A 27,313-nucleotide genomic window follows, 5' to 3' on the forward strand; every position below is an offset into this window, starting at 1 on the left:
GAAGTGTCGATTTCAAGTGTTTTTCGATGCTGAGTAAGAATCTGAGGTTACGTTTTGTTTATCGTAACCCGTTTTTAAGAAAATGGCAGAACAGCCTTCCAAAGCGTCGAGAAGTTTGACCAATTTCCCAGTGTGCGGGGAGGTGCAATGAAGATCAAGAATACCTAATGTTTCGGCCCCCGGACCGTCTTCAGCGAAAGGTGATAAGGAGAAAGGCGACAAAACTCAAGAGAAGGGAGAAAATGCAAAAGATATCAAAGGTGATAAAGACGACGAGAGCGATCTTATCAGGTACTAGAATTTGCTAAGGATGTAAAAACTACGATGTATACCTTATACGAAATAGCGAACCCGATTTTTAGCCAGAGCAGTGATACTCAGATGAAACGCGGACAAAACCTTGAAGATAAACAAAGGTCAAACAGAGCCGAGATCAAAGAGAAAGTAGAAAACGTCTTGGAATCAGGTGATATTGGAAAATTGGAAGAAGTCATGAACGTTCGTTGGCCGAAAGATATATTCAAACGGGTGGGCGTCACATATGGCTTCCTCAATGAACAGGTGGAAGGTACCCAAGTTTTTCTCTTGTCGCATGATCATTGGACAAATGGCCTGTTTATGAAGACTATACGAGAGTCCGTCCCTAAAACAATGAAGAGGTTAGATACGGGCACAAAGATACCAAACAGTATAGTGCTTAGGGATTTAAGAAGAACAGATGTATTTTACCCCGAAGACAATGACATAGACAATTTCGTCACCGTTGTGATTGTGACTGAATAGAATTGTGAAGATACGACTAGAAATCTTATAAGGGCTCTGCATCGAATCCGCAGTGCTGAAAGTGGTAGGCTCGAGTTTTATGTGCAGCACGACAGAATGAGGGATAATGAGTGCAAAGCTTTGGAATACTGGATTCGTAGATCAGACAAATGTGATAACAGATGACAACTTTACCGTACTGAAAGAGGCGAAAAAGAATATGACTCAAGGACCTCCCTCATCGATAGTCAAAGTTCAGAAAGCTGTAACGATGTACACGGACTTATTAAAGGAAGTCAAAGGAAGTATTGATGGAGGTATAGCTGAAGATATACTTTCAATCAAAAAAGGCATACATGAGATATTGGAGATTCGTGTGGTCAATTCCACAACGAAACGAGGTTAAAACAAGACTAACGGCTAATGTCGCGGATGCGGTAGTCGAGGATGGACCGTGTGGAGGACGTAAGACGGCTTTTTATGTTAAGGATCTTGTTGATGATGCAACGATTGACGAAATTGCTATGGCGATCAAGAAAGAAATTGGTCTGGATATCCCACTCCGAGTTGCAGCAATGAGATCCGCTTTTGGGTACACACAGAAGGCGACTGTCCTACTATTAACTAGAGACGCAAAATTATTGTCGAGCATACCTAGAATAAAAGTGGGCTGGCATTCCTACAGAGTCGAAATCAATAGAGATGAGGTAAAATGCTATAAATGTTGGAGTACGGGACACTTATCCAGAAATTTCAAAGGTCCAAATCGCACCTCATTACCCTACAATTGTGGCGGCGACGGGCATCGCGCTAAAGAATGTCTAGAACCGCAGAAATGCCAAAACTGCAGTAAATTGGACACCGGACCGGAGGCCGGATATGTGAAATGAACAAACAATTTATTCAACTCATCATGGATAGAATGACGACGGCACATGACCTCGCTTGAAAGACGGCTATCGATCGAGATGTGGATATTTTACTGGCTGTTGAACCAAGTATCAAGTGATTATCTCTGACAACTGGTGTACAGATGAATTGCAGGATACTACGGTCAGGAATGTGTCAAACCGTTGGTATTAAATACGGTAGGGGCATTATAACAATGAGACTGTCTGTGTGCGTAATCATTTGCGGATACATATCGCCAAATTGTGACGACGATAGATATGAAGAATATCTAAACGAGTAGGAAGATACGATCAAAGCGGAAAGAAAACCGATAATCCTTACGGAGGATTTTAACGGTGAAGCGTTCGAACTTGGTGGCACCAAATCCACGCGACGTGGTTACGAAATGGTGGTACTGTTAGATGCACTCAACTTGGAGGTCGTTAATACACCGGGGATCTCTGCACATTCGCGGGTTGTGGTAGGGGTTCGGTAGTCGACATTACGGCTATTTCGGGCAAAAGTGTTGGGAAGCTAATTTCATGGCGCCTATTACAGGAACATTTCACGAGTGACCATCTTTGCATCTTTTTTGAAATCAGCCTGGGACAAAGATGGAAGCCTACGATGATTCAATCATGCGCTTTTGCTCAGGAGGTAGAAGGAAAAATGAACGCAACAAGAGACAGAGGTCCGGATGGCTTCCTTACTATCATGCTTGAAGAATGTGTTAGACTTAGACCACCACCAGGACGGGAGAGAAGGAACATATATTGGTAGACGCCTGAAATCGAGATACTGAGAGCATCAATGTTGGCAGCTCACAGGGAATTACAAAGAGCTAGAAGGAACAGGTTCGACGAGGTTACGCGGGTTGAAATCCGGTATAAAAATTCCCGCAAAGAATTTTGTGCAGCGATCAAACCTTCCCAAAGCGCCGCATGGAAGCGTTTAGTATCAAAGTTGGAAGACAACGTATTGTACGCCCTACAATCCTGTAGGGCGTACAGGATTGCTTTGAAAAGGTTCGGTGCGCCCCTCCCGCAGCTTACATGGGAACAGATTCAGCAAGCGATCGAAAGGCTATTTATTATTAGAGCAGGAGAACAAGTGATAAAACCAGGGTTCGATAGAAGACATTTTTCCACGGACGAACTTCAATGGGCAATTACCCGTATTAACCCCAATAAAAGTCCAGATTCTGATGGGGTGCCAGGTATCCTGCTAAAAGATCTGACTAAGACATATACATGGACAGTTACAGAAGTATTTAACGAGCGCTGGGGAGGGGCAGCTTTTCCAAAACATGGAAAACTAGAAGTTAATCCCCAAACAATAAATAAAGAATACGGAGTCGGCACTCCGGCCTATATGTTTTCTACCGACAGACGGTAGAGTAGTATAAAACGCATTTATACAGGGTAGATCCACCGTCGACGCCTTGAGAAGAGTGGTGTCGTGGGTGGATACGTGTAGAGCGAGCACCTGGAGGAGACAAAGATTCCCTTGATGGTCTTCCTGAATGTACGCAACACGTTTAATTGCCTCCCCTGGGCTGTAGTGACGGACGAACTTGAACAAAGAAATATAAGTGCATATATCCGTGCAGTCATTTGTGACCTTTTGAGTGAACGAGAGTTGATTGTTACTGCTGAGGACGGCGAAGTACGGTTGCAAATGCAAGGGGGGAGTCCCACAAGGCTTTGTCCTAAGCTCTCTCCCTTGGAAAATTTGTTTTGACGGTATCTTGAACTTAAGATATCCGGCGGGAGTCTCCCCATTGGCCTATACCGACGACCTGGCACTGTTGGTGTCAGGTTGGACCGAAGATAAAGTCGAGCAGAAAGCAAACTTGGCGATATAGCTGGCAAACAGATGGCTCAAAGACCGCGATCTTAGTCTGGAATCTAAAAAAAACACAGGTTTTAGCGATTACTAGCAGAAGAAAAATTAGAAATATCCGTGTCAGCGTGGATGATCACCAAATAGAGATGACGAAGCAAGCGAAATTCTTAGGGATTTGGTTTCAACAGTCAGGAGGATACAACAAGCATCGAAGAAATTACGATAAAAGAAAAAGAAACAATAAATTCTCTAGGTCGACTGATGGGACACAAATGGGGTTCCAAAGGATCAAAACGTAAAGTGATATTGACTGCTGTGTCATCTATCATACTATATGCGACTCCCGCGTGGTACACAGATTTTAATACACAAAGGAATATAAGAAGATTGAATAAATTACAAAGAAGATTAAATCTAAAAATCTCTTCGGCTTACAGAACGGTGCCCACCGTCGTGGCGAGAGTCCTTGCGGGGATCCCGCCGCTTTATCTTCTGACAAGGAAGCGTAAACGAATATATGAATCGCCAAGATGCGGCTGAAATGCTATTACAAGAGTGGCAGACGATGTGGGATACAGCCCATGGTAGATTGTGGACGAAACTACTGATAACCAGACTGCGCCCAAGGTTGGACAGGGGCCACGGGGAGTGGGATGTTACATTTCCCAGTCTCTCTCTGGCCATGGGGAATTTGGAGACTATCTTAACAAATTCAAGAAAAGAGAATTTTATAATTCTATTTACTGTGGATTATATGACTTGCCACAGCACATACTCTTCGTTTGTGATAAGTGGTTGGACATAAGAGTAAGAGAACAAATCACGATATTACCCCAGATACGGTTATAAGCTACGTGCTACACGAAACACAGGAATGGAAAAAAATAGAGAACGTGATTACCGTAATATTAGATACGAAAGAATCAGATAGGAAGGGTTGGCTCCAGAACTGATATAAGGTTAAAAGACAACTGACGGCTGGAGAGGGTTCCGGGAATGACATAGACGGTTCCGGATTACTACTTTCTAGTTGGCCGGTGGCAAACAAAGACGAAACCCACAGCAATCATCTTACCCTGATAAGTTTATGAGCAGAAATTGATGGTAGATAAAAAGAAACTCTCTATGGATAGTTTTAACCCGTACAGAAAATATGATGAAAAATCAGGAAATGAATAGAGGAAACAGATAAAGGAATAGGGATTAAAAAAAAAACAATCCAAAAGACCGAGTCCCGGCCGTCAGAGAGGGGCCCTGGAATGACAGTCGGGCCCGGACTACCCCACTCTGGTTTGTTAGAGGCAATGAAAAGAAGAAATCTCAAAAGATCTGAACCGGCGAGCCGAACTACCGTACTCGACATACAGCCGGCGGGTAGGGAGGATCGTTAGAGTCAAGGGACACTCTGCTTGGGCAGTGCTAAACTTTAATACAGATCCATCCCTAGTAGAGCAGAGAAAAAGGTATCCAGCACTAAACCTACCTATAAATCACATTTTCAGTGATAAAAATTGTTCAACGAAGTAACTTTTCAGTCAGAGGAATCATTAAGTGCTTTGCACATACCAATTATGGCATTAAACTATTGTACATTACTAACTAGTTTTAATGGCATATAAACTATTATCAATTAGTCCCAAATATTTCCATTTGAGAACGCACACCACTTTCTCCTGACAAGCTGACAATTGGGCTAAACCAAAATCCACCTGTTTGCAGTCAAGAAAAACTGTTACGGATGGAACAAACATTTTTAGAACCGTCCAAAATTTTTAGAGGGAGGTACAAAACTGAGCCATAGTCTAGTTGAGACTTCGCTTACACTCTATAGATCCTTAGAACATATGTGTTCGAATTGCATGCAACCTTGTATTACTAATCACATGTAACAAATCCAGAATTTTAAAACACTGAATTTTAAACTATTTTAAACATCCCATGTAATGCATTTATTAAAATATAGGATAATAATTTTGAATAAGACATTGAGATTAATAATATACTTTATTATAGTATTATATACTACTTATCCATTATACTATGCATAAAAAAAAGGTAAATTTTCTTGTTGGTTTAGTTTTCAAAAATGTTGACATTAGTGGGCAGCCTTTTATAAATCTCAAATTATTAAGTTGCAGTCTAATCCATGCATTGTGCTGTATAATGGAACTTGAATTATACAGTTAAATACTGTGTTTTTTGCTATACCATAACCTTTTGTTAACAATTTTATTAAATGTTTTTCATTCTTTGGAACATATTTTAATTCTACTCCACTACGGAAGAGATATTAACCACCCTGATTGTTCACCTTTAAAAAATCCTTCAATATACAGTTATCAAATTTCAAATTTGTTATTTAGAACTGCATTAACAACTTTCAACATGCGTCATTTGGTCATTATTAAATATGACTTTTTAAAACATAGTAATGAATATTTTATATAATATTTAATAACACTGTATTGTCAACCGATATTGGCTGTATTTGTATACGGTTAAATGATTATTCAAAATTACCTGAATATAATGTTTAAATGTTGTTAGATATTATTTTAAATATTAATAAGATTCTTTATAAAGATCAAAATTTTATTTATATCTAAATTAATAATATATGTGAATATTTATATAAATAAAGAACTATTATTATTATTATTATTAATTAAAAATAATGTAAAACATTTGTCAGTATTTATGGAAGTGTTCACATCATGATGATGATCTCATCATATCATCAAGCTGGTGTGAGCTGGGACTAACCAGTGAATGAAAAATATAAAACAAATCCATGTCAAACTTTGCCGATCTCCGTGATGGAGTGGTAGCATCTTGGTCTTTCGTCCAGAGGTCCTGGGTTTGAATCCCGGTCAGACAAGATGTTTTTCATATATTACAAGTTTTCATTTCCAAATTCCTACATACAAGCTTCAAGCCTTCTGCGATGATTAATTCATCAAGAAAAAAAAAGAATCAAGTGTTCATTAATAATAATAAAATTTGGTATAGTATTTATGATATGTACTTTCTGATGTATTTTCATAATGAGTTGTTTTTATATTACCCAAATTTTTTAATATCTATAGTTTGATTAAATGATGGGAAGGTTACATTTCTAACTAAAAGGTGGAACTAGGAGTGAATGTTAGTTTTCAGATTAAAAATTGTCATCATTTTATCAAATATACTTGAGATAAAAAAACAATTAAAAAAATATTGCATTAATCTTATCAATAAAAAATAAAAGTCACCAATATAATATATTATACTTTCTTATAAATACTGTAATAAATATTTTAATTATAATCAAAATATATTTTTTTATACAAAGTAATGAATTTTATTAATAATTATAAAAGCATAATTTTATAGATATGATCCACTATCTTTCAGGTAAAGTTCTTATTTCCTAGCTCCCACAGTATTTATGTCATGTTACCAGGCTCCCAAAAAAAAGTATAATGAAATAGATAATACTACAAAAAACCAAGGTTTTTTATCAATAGTTTAAATACATCAATCAGCATTAATAATGATAACATTGAATGTCTAAAGAAAAATAGATAGTAAATGATCTGCAAATAAAATTCCTATTTCAGTGCTCCCAAGTCCAATAAATTTATTTTTGTCAGATGGACATTTGTGCATATGTACGTACAAACATATGTGGCCTGTGTTTGATCTTAAAATCTGGATTCCACTGATCAATTTCCTTCAAACTTTCTAGACAGGTAGTACACTTTTGAAGGGAAAGATTGAATTAAATTTTTGTAAAAATTAGAAAAAGTGGTGAGGGTGATTTGGATGAAATAATATTCCAAATCTTTACTAAGGCACCAGCAAAAGGTTTTCTTACAAAAGTTGATTTTTTTTTAATCAAGATTACAAATTACCAAAAAAGTTTTAATATTCACCCCTTTTTAAAAAAAATGCCTTAATAAATTTTTTCCTTTTTAGCTACGTCTTTCTTGAGAAAAGGAGTTAATGAGAGTTTTTTATCTATATTTTCTACATCAATAGGCCTAAAAATCACAAAAACCTTTTTTGCCTATCCCAATCCAGTGGTCTGTGAAAACAAAAAATATGTTTTTAATTTTTAAAAAATTATTTAAAATTTATATACATCTTGCAAGTTACCCATTGTATTTAAAATGTAAAAATCTTAATTTTTTGATAACCCTTACTCTTTAGCAATTCTCAGGAAAAAAAAAAAATTAGCCAAATATTTTCACCCCCTTTCTAGAAAATTGCAACTCTGTTTATTTAAAACTAGCAGCGATTTGAGTATATATATAAAATTTAACCTTTCACTTTTTCCCTACTTCCTTTTCTTCCTTAATTCCTTTTCCCTTTCCCCCTTTTCTGTTTTTGCTTTTTCCCCGCGCATAAATCGATCCAACAGTTTTTTAGTAATAGTGAACACACATACGAATACTGCCTTTTATATAAATAGAAAAAAAAATTCTGTTAGTAAATTTGTTTCGTAAATATCTTGACACCAGTGCCACCCAGCGGGTATGGTTTTTGCAAAACTTTTTCTTTTCAAGTAACTAATATTTATTCTAAATGTAAGCCAAATCGGACCATAAATGTAATTTTTCCAAATATCTCAACCACAGTGCCATCTAGTGGGTCTAATTTTTGCAGAGGTATTTCTTTCCATGTAAGTAACACATATTCTGAATATGAACCAAATTGGACTATAAATAAAACTTTTCAAAATATCTCAACTCCCAGCTCCACTTAGTGAATCCAAATTAATTCTGAAACCTTCGTGAGGGAGTGCACAACTCACCAAACATTAATTTATAAATATATATATATATATATATACATACATACATAAATGATTATAGCTGTAACTTTGTATTTTTTAAAGAATTTAAAAAAAAATCTTTTTTTAAATTTATTATCACCGAGGATTAATTTCTTAAAAATTAATTTTACCCGAATACTTCCACTTGAGTGTAGAAGTTCCCAAAATGAAAAAAAAAAATTTAATGAAAAGAAATTATTTTATCATAAAGGTACAAATAGAGGCTAAAATGAATTGCAAACTTGACTGGTGCAGCCAAAAAAGTTTTGAAATTCAATGCTTAATTTTTATATTTAATAGCTCTTTTTTAACTTTTCGATGAAAAATAATTTCTGATAGCAGTCTTAAGAAAAAAACACCTCAGATTTATTTTTAATTAATATTTAACTTTTTGCATACATTCATTTTCTAGATGATTATTATAAAAACTAACTTTTAAGTTACAAAAACCCTGTACATATTGGAATTCTATCTTTTCCCATTTAGCCTCCGGAACCACCAGTAAAGGTATTACTTCAGAGGATGAATGAAGACGACGATTTGTATGAATGTAAATGAAGTGTAGTCTTAGGTCAAGTATTCCTAAGATGTATAGTTAATTAAAACCCAACTATCAAAGAACACCGGTATCTTTAAAGATTTTAATCCACTGTTTACCCAGTTGAAGAGGAATTATTTTTTGTCACGAAGAAGCACTTATTTTGTAATATTTGTTTAGATAAGAAAATAAGCATGTAAATAATAAAAAAATCATAGAGGGAAAATGTGTTTCGACTTAATTGTTAAGTGAGAAATTTAATTTTAGCTTTATGCAAGTTCCAGGAAATTTCAGTATCATTTCTGCCTTAGTTTTTATTTCTGTAATGCCACTTAACATATTTTGCTGATTATTTTTACTATTTGTAAAAAACTGCATAACTTTTTAAATATGATAATACTTAAGTCTTATAATTATTTTTCACTTATTTATTTTGTACATAAAACAATTAAAAGACAAAGCCAAAATTAATTTTAACATTGGAATGATAAAATACATTTAATTTTTCAAAAAATTGTAAATTAAGTTATTTTTTAAATTTTATTTCTAATAAAAATAATAAGTTTGAGAGAAATGAATAACATTGAGAAACGGTTTCATAATTGGGTGGGTATATTGATATTAACTATTTCAGTGCTGTTCAATGTAAATAAAAATAAATTTCCTCATTGCTTTCAGCCACACCCATATGTGGTATATGTGTACATAACAACATACAGAGTTGATAAAATTATTTCTGTCAAAGTTTTTTTTTTTTAAATACATAGATTGTAAATCTGCAAAAAAAAACTTACTTCATTTTAACTTAGAGCAACCTGCATTTTTCTTTAAATTTGATTCTGTCTATGATGTTCCCATATTTGTGAAACTTATGAAACAAAATTTATTTAGAAATGTTAGGTATCTAGGTTCAGAAAATACCAATATTAATGAATATGTTTGGTTTTGAAATATATTACAATAAAAACCAATTAGTGTTAATATTATTGTTATGGTACATTTTATTCCTTTTTTTCTAATTTATAACTATTTAAACTTATTTTAATTATATAATTATTCTGGACTGATACTTAGAATAATTAACAATATTTTCAAGTGATAAAGATTACAAAAATTATTACAACCTTAAAATGTAATTTAGAAAGATAACAAAGTGATTAAATATATTGATGACACAATGAATCATTGCATATAAAATTTTTGCCTCATTCATATAGTGTAGATAATTACAGTTGAAAACATTATTTGTTCCTTTGCATTCACAAAATAATCATCTGCAGATTATTATTAAAAATTATTTGGGTTTAATCATTTATATTGAATTATTAGGATTTGTCTGTACACATTTCAGGTAAACATTTATTCATTATATAGCTATATAAATTAATACTTTGTTCTTATATCTTTACTGCATTGTAGTTAATATTTATAAATAAATTTTACCCGTGCAAAACATGAGTATGTATAAAATGTATTGTATATTTGTATATTCTAGTACCACCACACCCGCATGAATGAAATAATGTATGCATGCGCGCTTTAGTTAGTAATCATTGAATTAAATAAACAAAAAATATTATATTTAAATAAAATCATAAATATTTTAAATTAAGTTTTGTGTAAGCCACGTGACAGGAAGTCCTACAACTGTGTTGTCAGATTTTTTTCAATATTTTACACAATTCTCTTTAAAATTTTTTTTTGTCAGGGATCACTTCTTTATAAATAAATTTTTCCCACAAACTAAAATCAAAAGCTTTTTACTTGAAATTTGGGAATCTCAATGCCTAAATCTTAATTTTGGTATACATGACTTGATCAGTATTGGTGGGAAAGTTACGCAGTAATTTGCCTGCTTTTTTTTTTGTCTTCTATTTGAATATTTTTTTATCATATTACTTTTATTTTATACTTTCAAAGTCTTTTGGTGTAATTCATATCTGATGTCAGTTTTCTAAACGGAATAAAGGAATGAAATTTGTAGCATAAAAAACTTTTTATGGCAACTGGGATTTGAACCCAAAACCTTCCAAATGAAGTCATAGACAATCCCCTTACATCGGAAGCTGACTTATTTTTTATCAAGAAGTTCGTTCAAACTTCGCTGGTACAGCCCGCAGAAGAACTGGTCGGCACGCCGAAGCCAATGAACTGGTTACAGTTCTACACATGATCTAACCTAAAAGTGAAATAAAAATGTGGAAACAAATAAAAAAAAATCATGAAAATATTATATTTCTGTTCAGTTAGATTTGTATTAAAGAATACTTTTAAAACATACCTCGAATTTTGTTAGACAACATTTTTCTCTTCAATTTAATGAACCACGGGACCCGAATTTGTCACTTTACCTAAAAAATGTGGCTTTATGAATCGCGTCGCTAGATACCAGTACTTGATACTACTAGATAGCGTACAAAAAATTTTATTCTACAACTAGAACCATTTGACATCACGTATCTTCAATTAGTGAAGGTTTATTATACTAGTTTTATTAAAAAATGAAAAATATGGTAGAAGTGAATGATATGACTATCAAAAAAATAATAATAATAATTGGCTGAGAAATTAAAAAAAAATGTATATTTGTTTGTTCTAGAAAAGCAATACATTTTAAATTCATAAAATAACAATTAGTAATTCATTAAAAAAAATAAAAGAATAATTTAACAAAACGCAGTGATAAAAAAAAATACAATGAAATGGTAAACCGTACGGTAAGAGTCTCGCAGATATCAAAATGATACCCACTGGGTTGGTCTCACTGAAATATAGAAATACTGGAATGTGCACTTGCGTTAGAAATCCGTGCCAACAAAGATAGCTGATTTAGAGGTATACTTCTCTTTGTCTACAGTCCGTTCAAAAAGTTTAAGACGATCTCTCTCATCACAAATCGCAAGTTATCTTTCATAATTCAAGTTATTGTAGAAAGTTTTTATAAAAACATTTATATGATAAAATGATTAACTCAACATTTATTTAATATTCATAAGCAATGAAAATTTTCTATTAATTAAATAGAATTATGAGATTTTATCACTTAATATTAACTACAATTAAGTTTTATGGAATCGCTTTCTGAAGGAACGGTACGTTTGGTACAATGCGCATGCGCTGCAGTGTGCGACAATGACAACTATACCTCTAAAATTAATCTGTCTCACGTTCGTTTTCCGCTCACGTTGGACATAGGCAGTTCCCATTCCAGTATTTCTATATTTCAGTGGTTGGTCTGTGGTTAACGCGTCTTCCCAAATCAGCTGATTTGGAAGTCGAGAGTTCCAGCGTTCAAGTCCTAGTAAAGCCAGCTATTTTTACACGGACTTGAATACTAGATCGTGCATACCGGTGTTCTTTGGTTGTTGGGTTTCAATTAACCACACATCTCAGGTATGGTCGAACTGAGAATGTACAAGACCACACTTCATTCACACTCATGCATATCATGCTCATTCATCCTCTGAAGTATTATCTAAACGGTAGTTTCCGGAGGCTAAACAGGAAAAAGAAGAAAGAAAAGATATCAAAATGATAGTGATATAAAAAAAGGTGCGAGACTACATTTCTATTATTAAAATCTGTTATTAATTTAGAATTCTGTTTTTAAAAAAATACCTGTATGTAGACAATAAATATACAATAATAGATAATAAAATACTTTAAGGGTTCCATAAGCAAAAAATAGAAAATTTGTTACAAAACTGTTACTGGCCTGATTCATTAATTAAACTCATAATTACCAGGGGTAGTATAAAGTCATTACCTCAATTTTGGTTAAATCTGACAATAATAAATTTTCTGCCACAAATGTATCATCTATTAGCGTTTATATTGCATGTTGACTTATTAGTGATATTAGATTTAACCAAAATTGTGGTAATGACTTTATACTACCCCCTGCTAATTATATGAGTTTAATAAATGAAATCGGGCCGGTAAGAGTTTTGTAACAAATTTTCTACTTTTTGCTTATTATATGAAACGTTTAAATATTTATTATTATCTATTATTGTATATTTATTATATACATATTTACAGGTATTTTTTTAAAAACAGAATTCTAAATTAATAATAAATTTTGATAATAGAAATGTAGTCTCGCACCGATTTTTTATTTCTGTATCATTTTCTTATCTGCGAGACTCTCATGGTACGATTTACAATTTCATTGTAATATTTTTGGATTTGAATTTATTAAAACATCTATAAAATACTTAATTTATTAAAAATAAAAAAAAAATATATATATTGTAATATATATCAAACAGTAAGCATTTTTGCTATCTTTTTGTCTGTATTATTTATATTAGCATGCATGCATAATTTTTGAAATATACAGTAAAACAAAAAAAATTACCATTTTTATGTGTTTTTCTATAAGATATTGCAAATAAATACTGCAGTTTTCTGCTTTTATATAAAAATCTGTGAAATAAAGAAATTGAGCACTTGCTCTTGGATTTTAATGAAAATATTGTAAAAACAATTATGAAATGCAGTAACATACAAGTATGAAAATTCGCTCTTGTCAGTATGGATTTATTGTGTCCAAAATATGGATACCTGATAAGTCAAGTTCTGAACTTTGTATTTTTACTAGAAGAAGAGACAACACTCTAAAATTTATATTCTTCTGATTTTTGAGTGCCTCATATTACAAGGTTTTTGAGCGCTTCATATTACAAGGTTTACATTACTGGTTTTGTTAATCTGTTATAATCTACATCTGAGTAATATGAAGAAGTTCCACAGTTTTCAGATGCAATCTGAAGATTATGTTTTGCTAACAAACTAATTATTTCCTAAGACCTTGACTAGTCTAAGAAATGAATCATTACTGGGCTTTTCAATAAAGGCAATATAAAATTTATTAGAAGGTTGCACATTCCAGTATTTATTATTTTCATCAGAAACTAATAATTTTACTGAGATTTTAAGCTAATGATACAGTAATTTTACTGAATTCAGTAGTTTCATTGCACCCTTTTTGACAAGAAAGTTAGTTCTCAAATTATCCTCAATTATTCAATATTTCATTCTTCTTTAATTCTTGCTATATTTACCCTGTTCTGTTCAATTTTAATCTATACTCTCAAATAAAATCATTTTCTGAATTTGATGACCACTTACACTTAGAACCAATCAGTGATCTGATTGGAAGACTATTATCTTTGAAATACTTACTTGAGAGGATGAAATCTTATTACTTTAAAAATCCTTGTTTTCAACAGTGGTTAAAACATAATATAATTAGCTTTAAAATTCTGATTTTTATCTACTATCAATCAATTAGTAAACCTAAATATTTTGTATAAAAAACTTTTATAAAATTATATAGCTGCTCTTTTAATGCTTATCTATTTCAACTGATAGCTGCTGAATAGTTTATTTTGATATAAATAAAATATCAATAGTTTTAGCTTTACTTATTATTTATTATAAGCTATTAAAAAAATTATAATTATTATTTTGTTTCAGTTAGATTTATAAATAAACATGGGTTTGTCTATTCCAATGCTTGATCAGTGCTGTTGCGGTTGCTCTTTGAAAACAGGAACTACAATTATTGGATGGTTTTCATTTGTATGTATACCATTATTTTTTATTAAATGATAATATCCTTTTAACAAAATATTAAACAACTCCATATTCAAATAATGGATATTTTTCAGAACTAATAAATAAAAAAAACATGTTTAATTTAAAAATATACAGCATGTCCGTAAAATAATAGTGGGGTTTTAATGGTTATAACTTTGGAACAAAGCACTGTAGAGAGATGAACTGTACATTAAATGAAAGAGAGATACTCCAAGTTTATGTGTGAAAAAGTTAGCATATGTGAATTGGTCATGTTTGCGGTACAGAGGAAGGTTCAATGTGTCTTGTGGCTTGCTATGTTTGAGTCAGTTATACGTGTTAGGCATGAATAGTGAATACCATCGTGTGTACACAATGAACCCCCTGCATGAAAATAACATTTGACTATGGGACAAAAAACTTAAAGAAACAGTAGCCTACTGAAGCGAACACGTCCAGGATGGCCATCACTGTTTGATGAAACAACTGAAGCAGTGTGAACAAGTTTCTTGCGTAGCCCAAAAAAATCTGTGAAGAAGTATTCTAGTTAGGCATTCCTAAAACAACTGCTCACAATGAGTTAAAAACACGGTTACGTTTCACTGCGCACAAAGTTTAGGTGCTTCAACAACTTTATACATAGGACAGGACAAAGTGAAACAATTTGATTTTGCTGAAGACATTCTGAATTAGCTAAAACAGGATGATGATTTTTTAAACAAGTTCATTTTCAGTGATGAAGCAACATTTCATGTTTTTGGACGAGTACATTGGCATAATGGTAATATGTGGGGTACTGAACTTCTACGTGCTGTTATTGAACATCAGCGTGAAAGTGAATAAGTGAATGTGTAGCGAGCTACTGGACAAAACAGAGTTATTGGCCTTTTCTTTTCTGCTGAAAAAAATAATTGGGAGCGTCTTCCTGGATATGTTTGAAGGGTTTGCAGTGCCCCAAATACCAGAGAATTCCATTTTCCAGTTAGATGTAGCTCCTCCACATTTTTTCTGCAATTATACAGGATTTCTTAATGAAACATTTTCTCAGCGAAGGGTGGATTGCCTGGCCCCCATCGTCTCCAGACCTGACCCCCTGGATTTCTGTTTTTGGGGTTATGTAAAAACTCAAGTGTATTCCATTCAAGTTAAAAATCTGGAACATTTAAATTCTCTGCCATGTATGGCAAGATACTGAATATTGCTTTTATGCTTGTAGGGTGATTAAGGAAGCATACATTGAAATTTACTGAACAGGTAAGAAACTTGGAGTACTTCTCTTTGGTTTAATGTATAGTTTATCTATATACAATGTTTTGTTGCAAAGTTATAACAAAATAAAACTCCACAATTATTTTATGGACAAAATGTATAGAAAACCTACTACAACTGTTTAAAACATACTACTCTCTAAACACAACAAATACATGCAATTTTTTTAGTATGTTACATTGCCTAATCGACACACTTTTGTCAGCCAACAATTATAATGAAGAGTACAGTGTAATAAAACATCTAGCACAGGTCTACAGGTCTCTTGGAGACAACTTTCCCTGTAAGATATTGGAACATAATCAAAAATACACCTAGTCAAAGAAAATACATCACAGTAAAACCAATTCTAAAAACATTAGATATGCCAACCAACAATTGTACAAAATTATCAAAAATTTTCAGGAAAGAAGGTACTTGTTAAGTGATACAGTACAAAATACTACAGCAGATTACTATAGTACAAGTTCATACAGCAAACAATGAAAGCAAATGCTGCCAAACACAACTGTTCAATAAGTATGCAAATTAAACAAGAGTGATTGTGTTAACTGTAATGTTGTGACATGATTAGACAGACATTCATTCAAATACAGGAAATTCATACAACACTAAAAATAACAGCAAAATCAGATTTTCAAATAATATCATAGAAACATGATGCCCATACAAAGATAACGAGATCCATTTTATCGTGCACATATACCATGCTATACATTTTATACATGATACCATGCACTAATTCCACTATGGATTGTAATACAGAGATATTCACGTTTGATTAGATTCATGGAATGTAGTACAACCGGTAATACCTTACAGCAAGTGTTGGAAATGTCCACCGTTTTCCTGATGGTAGGTCCAAACCCATCAACCCACTGGATTGGTCTAGTGCTGAACGCATCATTGCAAATCAGCTGATTTCAAAGTCAAGAGTTCTAAGTTTCAAATCCTAGTAAAGGAAGTTATTTTTATGTGGATTTGAATTCTAGATCATGCATACTGGTGTTCTGTGGTAGTTGGGTTTCAATTAACCACACATCTCATGAATGGTCAATTTGAGATTGTACATTACTATACTTCATTTACGCCTAAATACATATCCTCATTCATCCTTTTAAGTAATACCTTATGGTGGTTCTGGGGGCTAAACAGAAAAAGAAAGAAGGTTCGAACCCTTTGCACCATATTTTTTGGTGTGAATTCCATTAGCCTTGATGTTCTACAAAGGGGTATCAAGAAATACGGTGCAAAGGGTTTGGACCTGCCTGCAGCAAAATGGTGGACATTTCCAATACTTGCTATAAGACGTTACCAGTTTTATGTAACTACATTCCATGAATCAAATCAATGTGAATATCTCTGTATTATAGTCCATAGCAGAATTATAGTGTATAGTATCATGATGTTCACAATAAAGTGATCTCACTATATTAACCGGAATATGTAACGTTTACATATAGTGCATAAAAACCAAGATGTAAACCACTTGAACACATGGAATTCACAGAAACATTCAATTTAAAAAAAAACAATAAATTAAATGTATAGCAATGTATATCATGTATGTTATTTGGAGAATTAAAAACTGTATGAAAAGTATTTTACACTTGGGTGGGTATATGCACTCATTTAAGTGTAAAGTACATTTTTGATAAAAGGTAGGCGAGACCTTCATATTTCCGTTCAATAGAAAAAAACTTTTCATATAAAGTTGTTTCATATTTTATCTTTGCCCACTGAAAGTTTTTGCTAATGTAATATGAACATATAACTTTACAAAAAATTAATTAATAAGCAAGTGGTTAATATATTTTTGCCTTGTTACTTTTCTTAATGGGAGCAATCTACTGGTAAAAATTTCAAGCAAATACGTAATATTCATTTAAAATCTAAATTAGAGAGTTTAGTAAAAATAAAATCATTATGCAGTTTTCATTTAACCAGGTTTTGTCAATCATGTGTAGTATCCTGTATAAACAGAAAAATAGACACAAGTGTGGGGATGAGCTAACATGGTGATTGACACAAATACAAACAATTTGATCTGCTTCAGTATTGTATAAAATGCAAAGTTAACATGAAACTAAGGTGCATCTTCCAAATTTAGGCATAATAGTTATTAAGCTTTTCTTTGCCAAATTGAATGGATATAATGATGATTTAATAGACAAATTATATTTCAAATTAAAAAATAAATTATATATAAGAGAAAAAATAAAAGTAAAACATAATAACTCAGGAAATGAATATGTAAAAATAGAATAAAATTTAATAAAATATATAAATCAATTAATTTAAAGACAGCATATACTACAAACAATAAAATCATAAATTACATAAATAATAGAGATCCAACTAAAACCTTAATAACTGGAAATAAATATAATTTGAATGGACAAGGTGTATATACAGTTTAAAATGTGAAGAGTGTGGTATACAATTTACTGGTATGACTACTCCTTCCTTTTTAATTAGAGCTAAAGAACATATCAATTGCATAACAAAGAAAATAAAGACCGTTTGAATTTTGCTGAACATATTTTGGATTCTAACCATAGTTATAATCCAGATATATTCATGGAAATATTGGGTTACTCTAATAATTTTTATATAATCTTGAAAAATTCCACACATAATAATAATAATAACAAATGAATAAATGATTTGAAGATGACATTTTATATAAACAAATAATAAACAACAAATTATTAAGTTGGCTAAATTGATTCCACAATCAAAACAATTCATAATAATTGTGACACTTAATGTAATTATTTTAATTTAAATTATGACTTTACCATTTACAAAATTTTTATCTTATGACAATTAATTGTATGTCTAATTTATCATGTGAATTTTATACTTTTTATATATTTTAGTTCTAAATTATTATTAATTCCTCCTGAAGATAGCAGAATATTTGAAAACATTTGAGGAAATCAAATAATATATTGGAAAGCTCTTTTTAATTTTATATTTATAATAATAATTATTATTATTTATTCAGTATATAAATAATGGTTTCTACAAAAAATACATCACTTACCTCTCCATGAAATTTATGATGTGTGTGTATACATGTATAATAACAGTTATAGCTGTTATGGCCATTTTCTCTAATCTATCCTCTATGCTGTTAGTTTCAGACTTTCCTTATCCATTTGTTTATATGGCTTCTTCTATTTCCTCAGTCAGTGCTCTGTTACTGCCCTTAATGTCCTTGATTTTCGGTTACCACTTCTGAACTCGCTTTGGCAATCTTCTATCCTACACATTCATTGCATACGGGTGAACTGCTTTGAAGATATTATCATGTTGACCCACATGAGTTTTCAAATATTCTTTTTTCTCACACAATCTAGAAAGTTTAACACTTCTACCAGTACACCATTTCTGTTGTGACTTAACACTTCTTTATTTGTTCATCCGGTAATTGCAGTTCAGTATGTCATGTTGTTTATCACAAGTGACTTTATATGTGCTGTTAGTACCTTTAAATAATTTTCTGTTCCATTGCAATGAGTGAAGTTGGTAAATTACAGATTTTCCCCTTTCAGTTATCTTTAATATACCAGTATCATTCCAACCATCTACTGACAATGTAACTCCTGAATATTCAAATTCCATTTCACCTCTGGAGATACCTGCTGTAACTAGTAAAATTCTTCTTGCCCTAATTCAAGGGTCAGGTTTGGCAGCAATCCTGCCATACCTGACTAATTCCTTTTGTAGAAGGCTTTGACCCATTTGACAATATGTGGACATTAACCAGTATTACGTGGTGGGAGCTTATTCAAAATCTGTTTCTTCACTAGTGTCCACTACAACATTTAACCCTGAAGTTAGTGGTACAATAAAATTTTTAATTATATCTCATTTTTTGTTTTGGGGCATTTTAACTGATTTTCATAAATTAAACAGCAAAATAAATATACTCCATTTTATAAATGTCATCCATGTGGATAAAACATATGCCAAACATGGGTTAGTCTACAATTCAGAATATTAATACATGAAAAATTAAAATCTGAAAAATTACTTGCTTTCAGATTATGAAATGTAAAATGAAATGTAGATTTTAGAAATTCTTTCTGATTATGTCCTTACTGCTCACTCAAAAATAGGATTATCTGGATTAATTTATGCCTAAAAGTAATCAAACAATTTAATAAAAACGATAAAAAAATCTTTCAGAACAACCAGCATTTATATTCAAACAAGTAAATGAATATCCTGATTTACATATAATATATAACGTAGTGATATCTTTGAATGTAGATAAAAAAATAAAACTAAAAGAAATCTACAGTATTAACCTACATCGATAAATGGACACACAAATTTCTATAAATTATAAGGAAATAAAGAGAATCCCCACATTATAACAGATGTTATGTCACTTCAAATGCAAATTTATCTTTCATATTTATTTTAATTTTTGCTTCAGTTAAATCTGTTCTTCCATCGCTTATTTTTGAACAGCCAAACCCTGAATTTGTTTCACTGGTTCTTTAGTTATTTTGTGTCAAAAATTTCAACCAGACTAAAATTTAGAATAAATTAATTTTATAATTCGATTTTGTTCTGTTATAATTAATTTTTATTATACCTTCCACTTTATTTAAAATTTTTGGTTTGAAAAATTTATATTTTTTTTTTACAGGTAAGGGATTTAATTATACTTGTAACATTGATTGCAGTAGAATTTGCATTCAAAGACTCTAAAAGTATTGCTACAGCATCACCAGATACAGACAAGGGTAAGTTTTAAGGTTAAAGTTAAGATTTAAAAAAAAATCATATTAATTAAACCAAAATACTAATTTTAATGTTTAACCAAATACTTTTATCTCAGCCAATTTGACATTGAGTATTAAAGTCATACCTCAAAGTTGTCTTACCCAAAACTGGTAAATATTGCTACTTCATAGTAAGTTGGTCTTGTTTACAAAAGAATTTCTGTATTTCTGAAATACAGTACATTTATCTTCCAGTGCCAATGAACATTACGTTATAACAGACTATTTTAATTCTTCACAGTTTTATTATGAGTTCCACCTACTCACATGCAATATAGGTCTGCATACATAATTATGAAGAACCTAGAATTGTCTTGAAAGTGGCATAGCCACTTGAAAAATTATTATTAGGCTATACATAAATTTCCATACAAATAAATACCATAACATAAGTGGAATCTACAGTTGGACTGCAGAGTCTATATAGCGTTTTGTAATTGGGATAATTATATATATATATATATATCTATTCAGTCTTGGGCAAATTAATGTGGATAAGAGTATATTTTTAAAAATAATAAAATTTATTATATATAAAGAATATATAGTGTTATTATAGTAAATTTTAGAATTAATTCACAACGGCCCACAAATTTTCAACCGGCTTCAGGTCTGGTAAATTTCCAGGCCTGTATTAATAATACTGTGTAATAAAACTATGTATTAATTCATAAAACTGTAATAAATAATATATTAATAATACCAAACAATGAATCCCTTTTTGAGACATGAAAAGCTTAACTTCCTTTGATGAGTGGCAAGGGGCCAAATCTTTTCTTTGAAATTTTGTTGGACCCCTATTTTCCAATGATAGGATGGACTTTTCACTGTTCATCATCCCCGAGATGGGTACTAAAGTTTTAGGTCCAAAGTAGCTGAAGCATCTCCTTTAAAAGATGCTTTAAAACTTGTTTGATGTGTTTTGGCAAGACCCATTCATCATTGCTTCTTTGCACATGTGACATGTTTATGCCCTTAACAAGAAATTGACTCTTGTCAGAGAAAAGGACTTCTCTCAAAGTTTCAGCCCTCCAGTATTTGTATTTTTTCCCCAAAAAAAGCCTTTTCTTCTTCATGGTGTCTGTAACAAGTTGTTTTATTATAGGCCTTTGTGTCAGTACAGTAGATTCATGAATTTTCACACCAGCTAATTCTAAGTCTTTATATAAATCAGAACTATTAATTTTATTTATTGTAAATAAAATGCATCTTTTACGCTGGTTTTACGTTTTCTTCCACGGTGAACTTTTCATTAGATGAAATTGTACCCATCTGAAGATTTTATCTAATTATCTTGTTAACTACACCTTCAATTCCTGTTTAGCCTTCAGTTATTACCGTTCAGATATTACTTCAGAGGATGATTTGTATGAGTGTTAATGGTAATGTAGTCTTGTACAGTCTCAGTTTGACCATTCGTGAGATGTGTGGTTAATTGAAACCCAACTACCAAAGAACACTGGTATCCACGATCTAGTATTCATATCCATATAAAAGTAACTGCCTTTACTAGGATTTGAACTTTAGACTCTCGACTTTGAAATCAGCTGATTTGTGAAGATGCATTCATCAATAGACCAACCGAGTGGGTTAAGTATGGCACAACCTAAACTAATCCAAGTTAACTGCCTGAAATTGAATGACAGCAATATAATATATTGTAGATGTTTGACGCATCATTAGTACATGCTAAGAGTTAATGACTCACTCATAGTGGAAATGTAAAAATTTATTTTGGTCATAATGGGAACGTACTTTAAAAATTAACAATTCAGTTGTAATTACGCAGTGGTTATTCTGTGGGCATTTCAATATTCTACGTCATGATAGTTCTTAGCTGCAATATGATCAAGTTGTTAATGAATTACTGCTTCTGCAACAAAAAATGAACCACCAGGTCCTTTGCATTATGTAAAAACTCCTTCAAATACTGACAGAGTCAGCAGGTAATACTACAAGATCTTAGTAAGCGTGACATAAATTGGGGGACATATTATGTACTTTGTTTACCAATGAACTAATCCGGCAACTGATTACTGAACCACATTCTCATTTATCGGACACAGTGAACAAACAAAATTTTTGTAACTATCTGACATGAATCCTAAGCGGCTACATATGTGTCCTTTTTACAGTACTTGTAACTGTCTAGTGAGTTTTGGAATCTAGTCCCTTATCTCTTCAATGAAGAAAGTCATATGGTCAGTTCTGAGTGGTACACAATGATGTTACAAGATCTCTTTGTCCAAGAGCAAAGAGAGAGAGCAGTTCAGGAACTACGTCATTGTGGGAATGTGGTGGGGTGAGAGATTTTCAGGGATGGTGCGAGAAAGTTGTCATATGGTCTCGACATTCTCCAGATCTGTCAGGATCTGATTATTTTCTATGGTGGTATCTCAAGACTAGAGTATTCATTAGTAGGTTGACATTAACCAACTCAGCCTTTATACAAAAAGAAATCACAGCAATTCCACACAAGAAGGTGCAAGCAATGGTTGGGAGATTGTGGAATTGATTACAACATTATACAGAAAAATTGTCAGTTGTTATCTAAAAAATGAAGTTACACCAATAAATGATGTATTTCTGTTATTAAAAATTAAAACCTACTTAGGTAAATTATATTTTTTGTCATTTTTAAAATCTTCAAATTCCCATGACTTACTCAGTATTATGCTAATTTATTCAGTATCTTTAACTTTGAATATTTATTTTTTTTAAGTATTATAATTTATTGATTAAGTATTATAATTAATTCTCTAATACTTTTTGTATTTTTAAAACTGTTTTATTATGTATTTTTATTTAAATTGCAACTAATATGCAACTATTATATTGATTAAACTAATCCATATGAAATAGTTTTACAAAAAATATTTATTAAAATTTTAAGGATTTTGATGTATACAAAATGCATTCAAACTTCTTTACAAATCAGTTTACAGAAGTAGGTTTACAGCAGCACACAGAGATTAATTTATACACAGACACTGGTAAAAGTATGAACATTTTAAAAATTATATCCAAAGTAATAAACTAGACGCAATTTTGATAATGATACATACATTAACAAAGTCAATTTTAATATACATACGTTAAAACAGTCAATTTTAATATATCTATGTATAATTTTTAGACATAGCATAAAAATTTGTGTCAGATATTTATCTATCGGTGAAAATGCATATGACAAATAGTAATCTTCAAAACCAGTATCAGAATAAAAAAAATTGTATTGAAGGCTACAAAAAAATCCTAATTTAGTTCTAATTCTTTTACCTATTAATTAAATTATTATTTATTAACTAACAATTTATTTTAAATTGATCTTGATCAAAACTACAAAACACAAAACATTAAATAAAAGGATTTGGAAACCCAATAATCTGTTTATATTCTTTGCAGTGTATTTTAAAAATATTGTATATTGATTTTGATTTTATACTTTTTTATTTCAGGTTTTGAGGCAATTGTGATTATTCTTGCTATTTTGTATTTATTACTAACCATTGTAAGCTTGTTGTTACTATTTGGTACTTATAAGGTAAGAATTAGCATTTATTTTTGCTCAGTTATAAATAATTTTTTGTGTTTTAAGTTCTATGCTCTGAATATTCAGCAAATCTTTTAAATTTAGAATAATTGTTTTCAATCTTGCATCCTTTATTGATGCATTACATTCCTCTAGTTTTACATCTGATTTGAAACTTCTTTCATTAATATCAAATCTAAATTTTATAAAATATAAATACTTGAATGTTAAAAACTGGGATACATAAGGGTGATTCAAAACTATACGACAATATCTCCAGAACTGATTATATAGCTAAAAATAGGAAAAAGAAGTTCATATAAACATAGGCCTAAAAATGCTTCATTAGTGCCACAGCTAGCAAAAATTTCACCTGGATTTTGGTTTCCCTGGGTAAATGAATACTTCCTGAAATTCTGGTAAGGTAAATTAAGGAACAAATTTAGTTGTTTCTTATGGTTTTTGACTCGAAAATATTTAAAAAAAGGGTCCCAGAACTATTAGTTTTACAGATAATTGATGTTAAACAAAAAAATTGGGGGTACATACTTTTTTGGGTGTAACTAAGAAAACTTTGATAAATGGTTAATTAAGCTGTATTTTTTTCAATTAGAAATCTAGAAAATTTAATTCTAAAAAGATTCATGTAAATTACTTGAATACAAACTAAATTAAACTTAAAAAAACAAAATATACTAAATTGTGAAAAAAATTAACTTTTAATCAACAATTAACTTTTTGAAACAGTGTTTGAGTAATTTTGATTATGGTTTTTGTTTTGCATTCTTTCAAAAAATATTTTTAAAAATGTACACTTGAATCCAATCATACTGGCCATTTTAAATTCAGTTTCAAATTTAAAAAAAATTATTTTATTCACTACTTTTTTTAAATTTTTTTATGTAATATGTATTTGTAGTTGATGTGACTCCTGTCATAAAGTTGAATAAGTCTATTTTAGAATTTAGTTAGTTTTAATTTAAACTGTCACTAATTTTAATATTAAAAAAGCTCTATTAAATAAAATTCCCGTAAACCAATTTTTCTATTATCCTCTTGTTGGATTTATACTCCAGTGCTTGTAAAATTTGAGTAGAATATACAAAATTAATTATAATGAATGTAATAATATCTATTATCGATAAAACTAACAAATTAAAAAAAAAGATTCACAGAACATTATAATGCCTACAAAAACAAGAAAAAGGGGTGTGTCTAACATGGCTGACCACAATATACATGGCTGCTACAATATAAACACAGTATCACAGATTACAAAAATAATTTAGAAATCTTAGAAATTTGCAATGACAAAAAAATGAAGCACTCGAAAAATATTACATTTATAGATTTAAAGAAACAAATAAAATGATCGATCAACAGATAATTTTTGAAAATTACGATTTAATTAAAGACAGCAGATTACAGCAGTTGGCTATAATGTTTACAAAAATAATTTCACAATTTCTAATTCACATATTTCCAGCTAGCTGATTTACACTTCATTAAAATTTTTATTTATTTTTCTGTATGATTATATTATTTACAAAGTGAAGATACAGGCTTGTAAGTTAACTACTGGAATTTTATTAAATCTTTCTACAACTGTGTACAATAGCTGTGTTTTTTCTTTACAATATTATTTTGAGATCAATTAACACAGTGGTAAGTATGTAATAAAAGAAATTTCTGAAAATAAATATAAATATAAATAAAATAAATATATATATATATATATATATATATATATATATATATAAACATTCATATACACATATAAGGTAAGATAATTAGACAAATAATGAAATAAAATAAATACTGAATTTCTGTGTCAAGAAATAAATATAAATGTATTCAGTATTTATATATTAAATTCATTTCATACACAGAAGTCAATATTAAATCTTGTTTCATACTTTTATCTTATTAAAGAACTTTAAAGTAAAACTTTCTATGTTCAACTTCTAGGAGCGTCACGGCTACATGAGTCCATGGATTATACTTTCTACAATTGGGATTGTTATAGAAATAATATGTATAATTACAGATACAGCTTCTGTAGGTTTTAGCAAAACTGATTTACAAAGCCTGATCAGTGTAGGTGGGTGAATTTCTCAATCTCATTTCTAAAGTTTTAAGCTTAAACCTTATTTCTAATATTAAAATTAATTTTTTGATTTCTGTGTTTCGAGAATGTTTAGTTAGTAACAAAATTTATGGTGATAATAATGTGAATGAATGTGTGTTTGTATAAGATCATTAACTTATATTAACAAAAAGCTTCTTAAATTTTTTTCATCTTATTAAAGTAGTATTAAATTCTCAATAAAACTTAATTAACTTGAAAATATATTCATTTTTGTTTCAGGTTTAACTATATACTTTTTACTGGTGGTTTATAGTTACTACAGAGAAATTAAAGGTGGCAGTGGTGTAACTGGCTACAGTGTGTAAAATTAATGTAATATATCTACATTTATTTGTGCTTATCAGATTAATTTATTTATATACACAATTTATATATTTTACACACATTTTAAACCAAAGTAAAATTTAAATGACTCATTATAAGCTTATTTAAATTGTATATTTAATTTTTTATCACTTTTATATATAAACATTATGCAATTTTATTTCAATAAATCTTTAAAATGCCATCAAAATGATTGCTACTAACTTTAAATGTATAAAAATAATAAAAATGATAAAATGAATCATGACTAGACTGAAATTTATGAGAAATAGGAATCCTAGCCCATTATGTGTCCCAGGTGTTAGTTTGGATTTAATAAAATATTAATTAATATAAATTGGATAACAGATAAGATCTGTATCCAATTATAATATAAAGCCATTTTAAATAGTTTTGCAGATTAAATCCAAAAATTTGGAATTTACCAAAAATACGATGAGGATTGGGGATTTACATCAGAAGTGATATTTAATTATTTATTTAATCTTTTATTTTATTTAAGTGTAATTTTTTACTTTGCATTTAAAATAAATATTATTGGAAGATTTATTTAATGATTTTATACATTTTAATATCATCAATGCTATAGTTAATCTTTTAAAAGTAATAACTTTAGAAGATTATCATAATAATAAAAGAAATAATTATTTAATCAAATACTTGAATACTAAAGTAACAAGATAATTAATTAAAACAAATAGTGACAAAAAAAGAGAGAGAAGTAAAGATACTTCACATTGTTTGTAACAAAAAATACAAAGGAAAGAACCATTAATTATAAACTAACTACTTATAAGTAGTT

General features: G+C 30.6%; 1 protein-coding gene and 1 long non-coding RNA gene across 3 annotated transcripts in view; one reads left to right on the plus strand and one right to left on the minus strand.

Annotated features, from left to right (window-relative positions):
* The window catches only part of LOC142331540 (uncharacterized), an 88,946-nt gene that overhangs the window by 17,332 nt on the left and 44,301 nt on the right, over window positions 1–27,313 (minus strand). The gene's annotated exons all lie outside the window — the stretch shown is intronic.
* On the plus strand, window positions 10,046–27,060 carry LOC142331539 (uncharacterized). 2 transcript variants are annotated; one of them, XM_075377528.1, is made up of 6 exons: window positions 10,046–10,203; window positions 14,334–14,438; window positions 20,371–20,467; window positions 23,965–24,050; window positions 26,007–26,139; window positions 26,407–27,060. In XM_075377528.1, exons 2-6 carry the CDS (start codon window positions 14,352–14,354, stop codon window positions 26,490–26,492), a joined length of 489 nt encoding a protein of 162 aa, XP_075233643.1. In that variant the 5' UTR covers window positions 10,046–10,203; window positions 14,334–14,351; the 3' UTR covers window positions 26,493–27,060. The 2 variants fall into 2 exon arrangements, with proteins under 2 accessions (XP_075233643.1, XP_075233644.1); XM_075377529.1 differs by having other exon boundaries at window positions 10,054–10,203; window positions 14,338–14,438.

This window comes from Lycorma delicatula, chromosome 10 (genome assembly GCF_047948215.1).
Source record: "Lycorma delicatula isolate Av1 chromosome 10, ASM4794821v1, whole genome shotgun sequence".
Classification (NCBI taxonomy): Eukaryota; Metazoa; Arthropoda; class Insecta; order Hemiptera; family Fulgoridae; genus Lycorma; species Lycorma delicatula.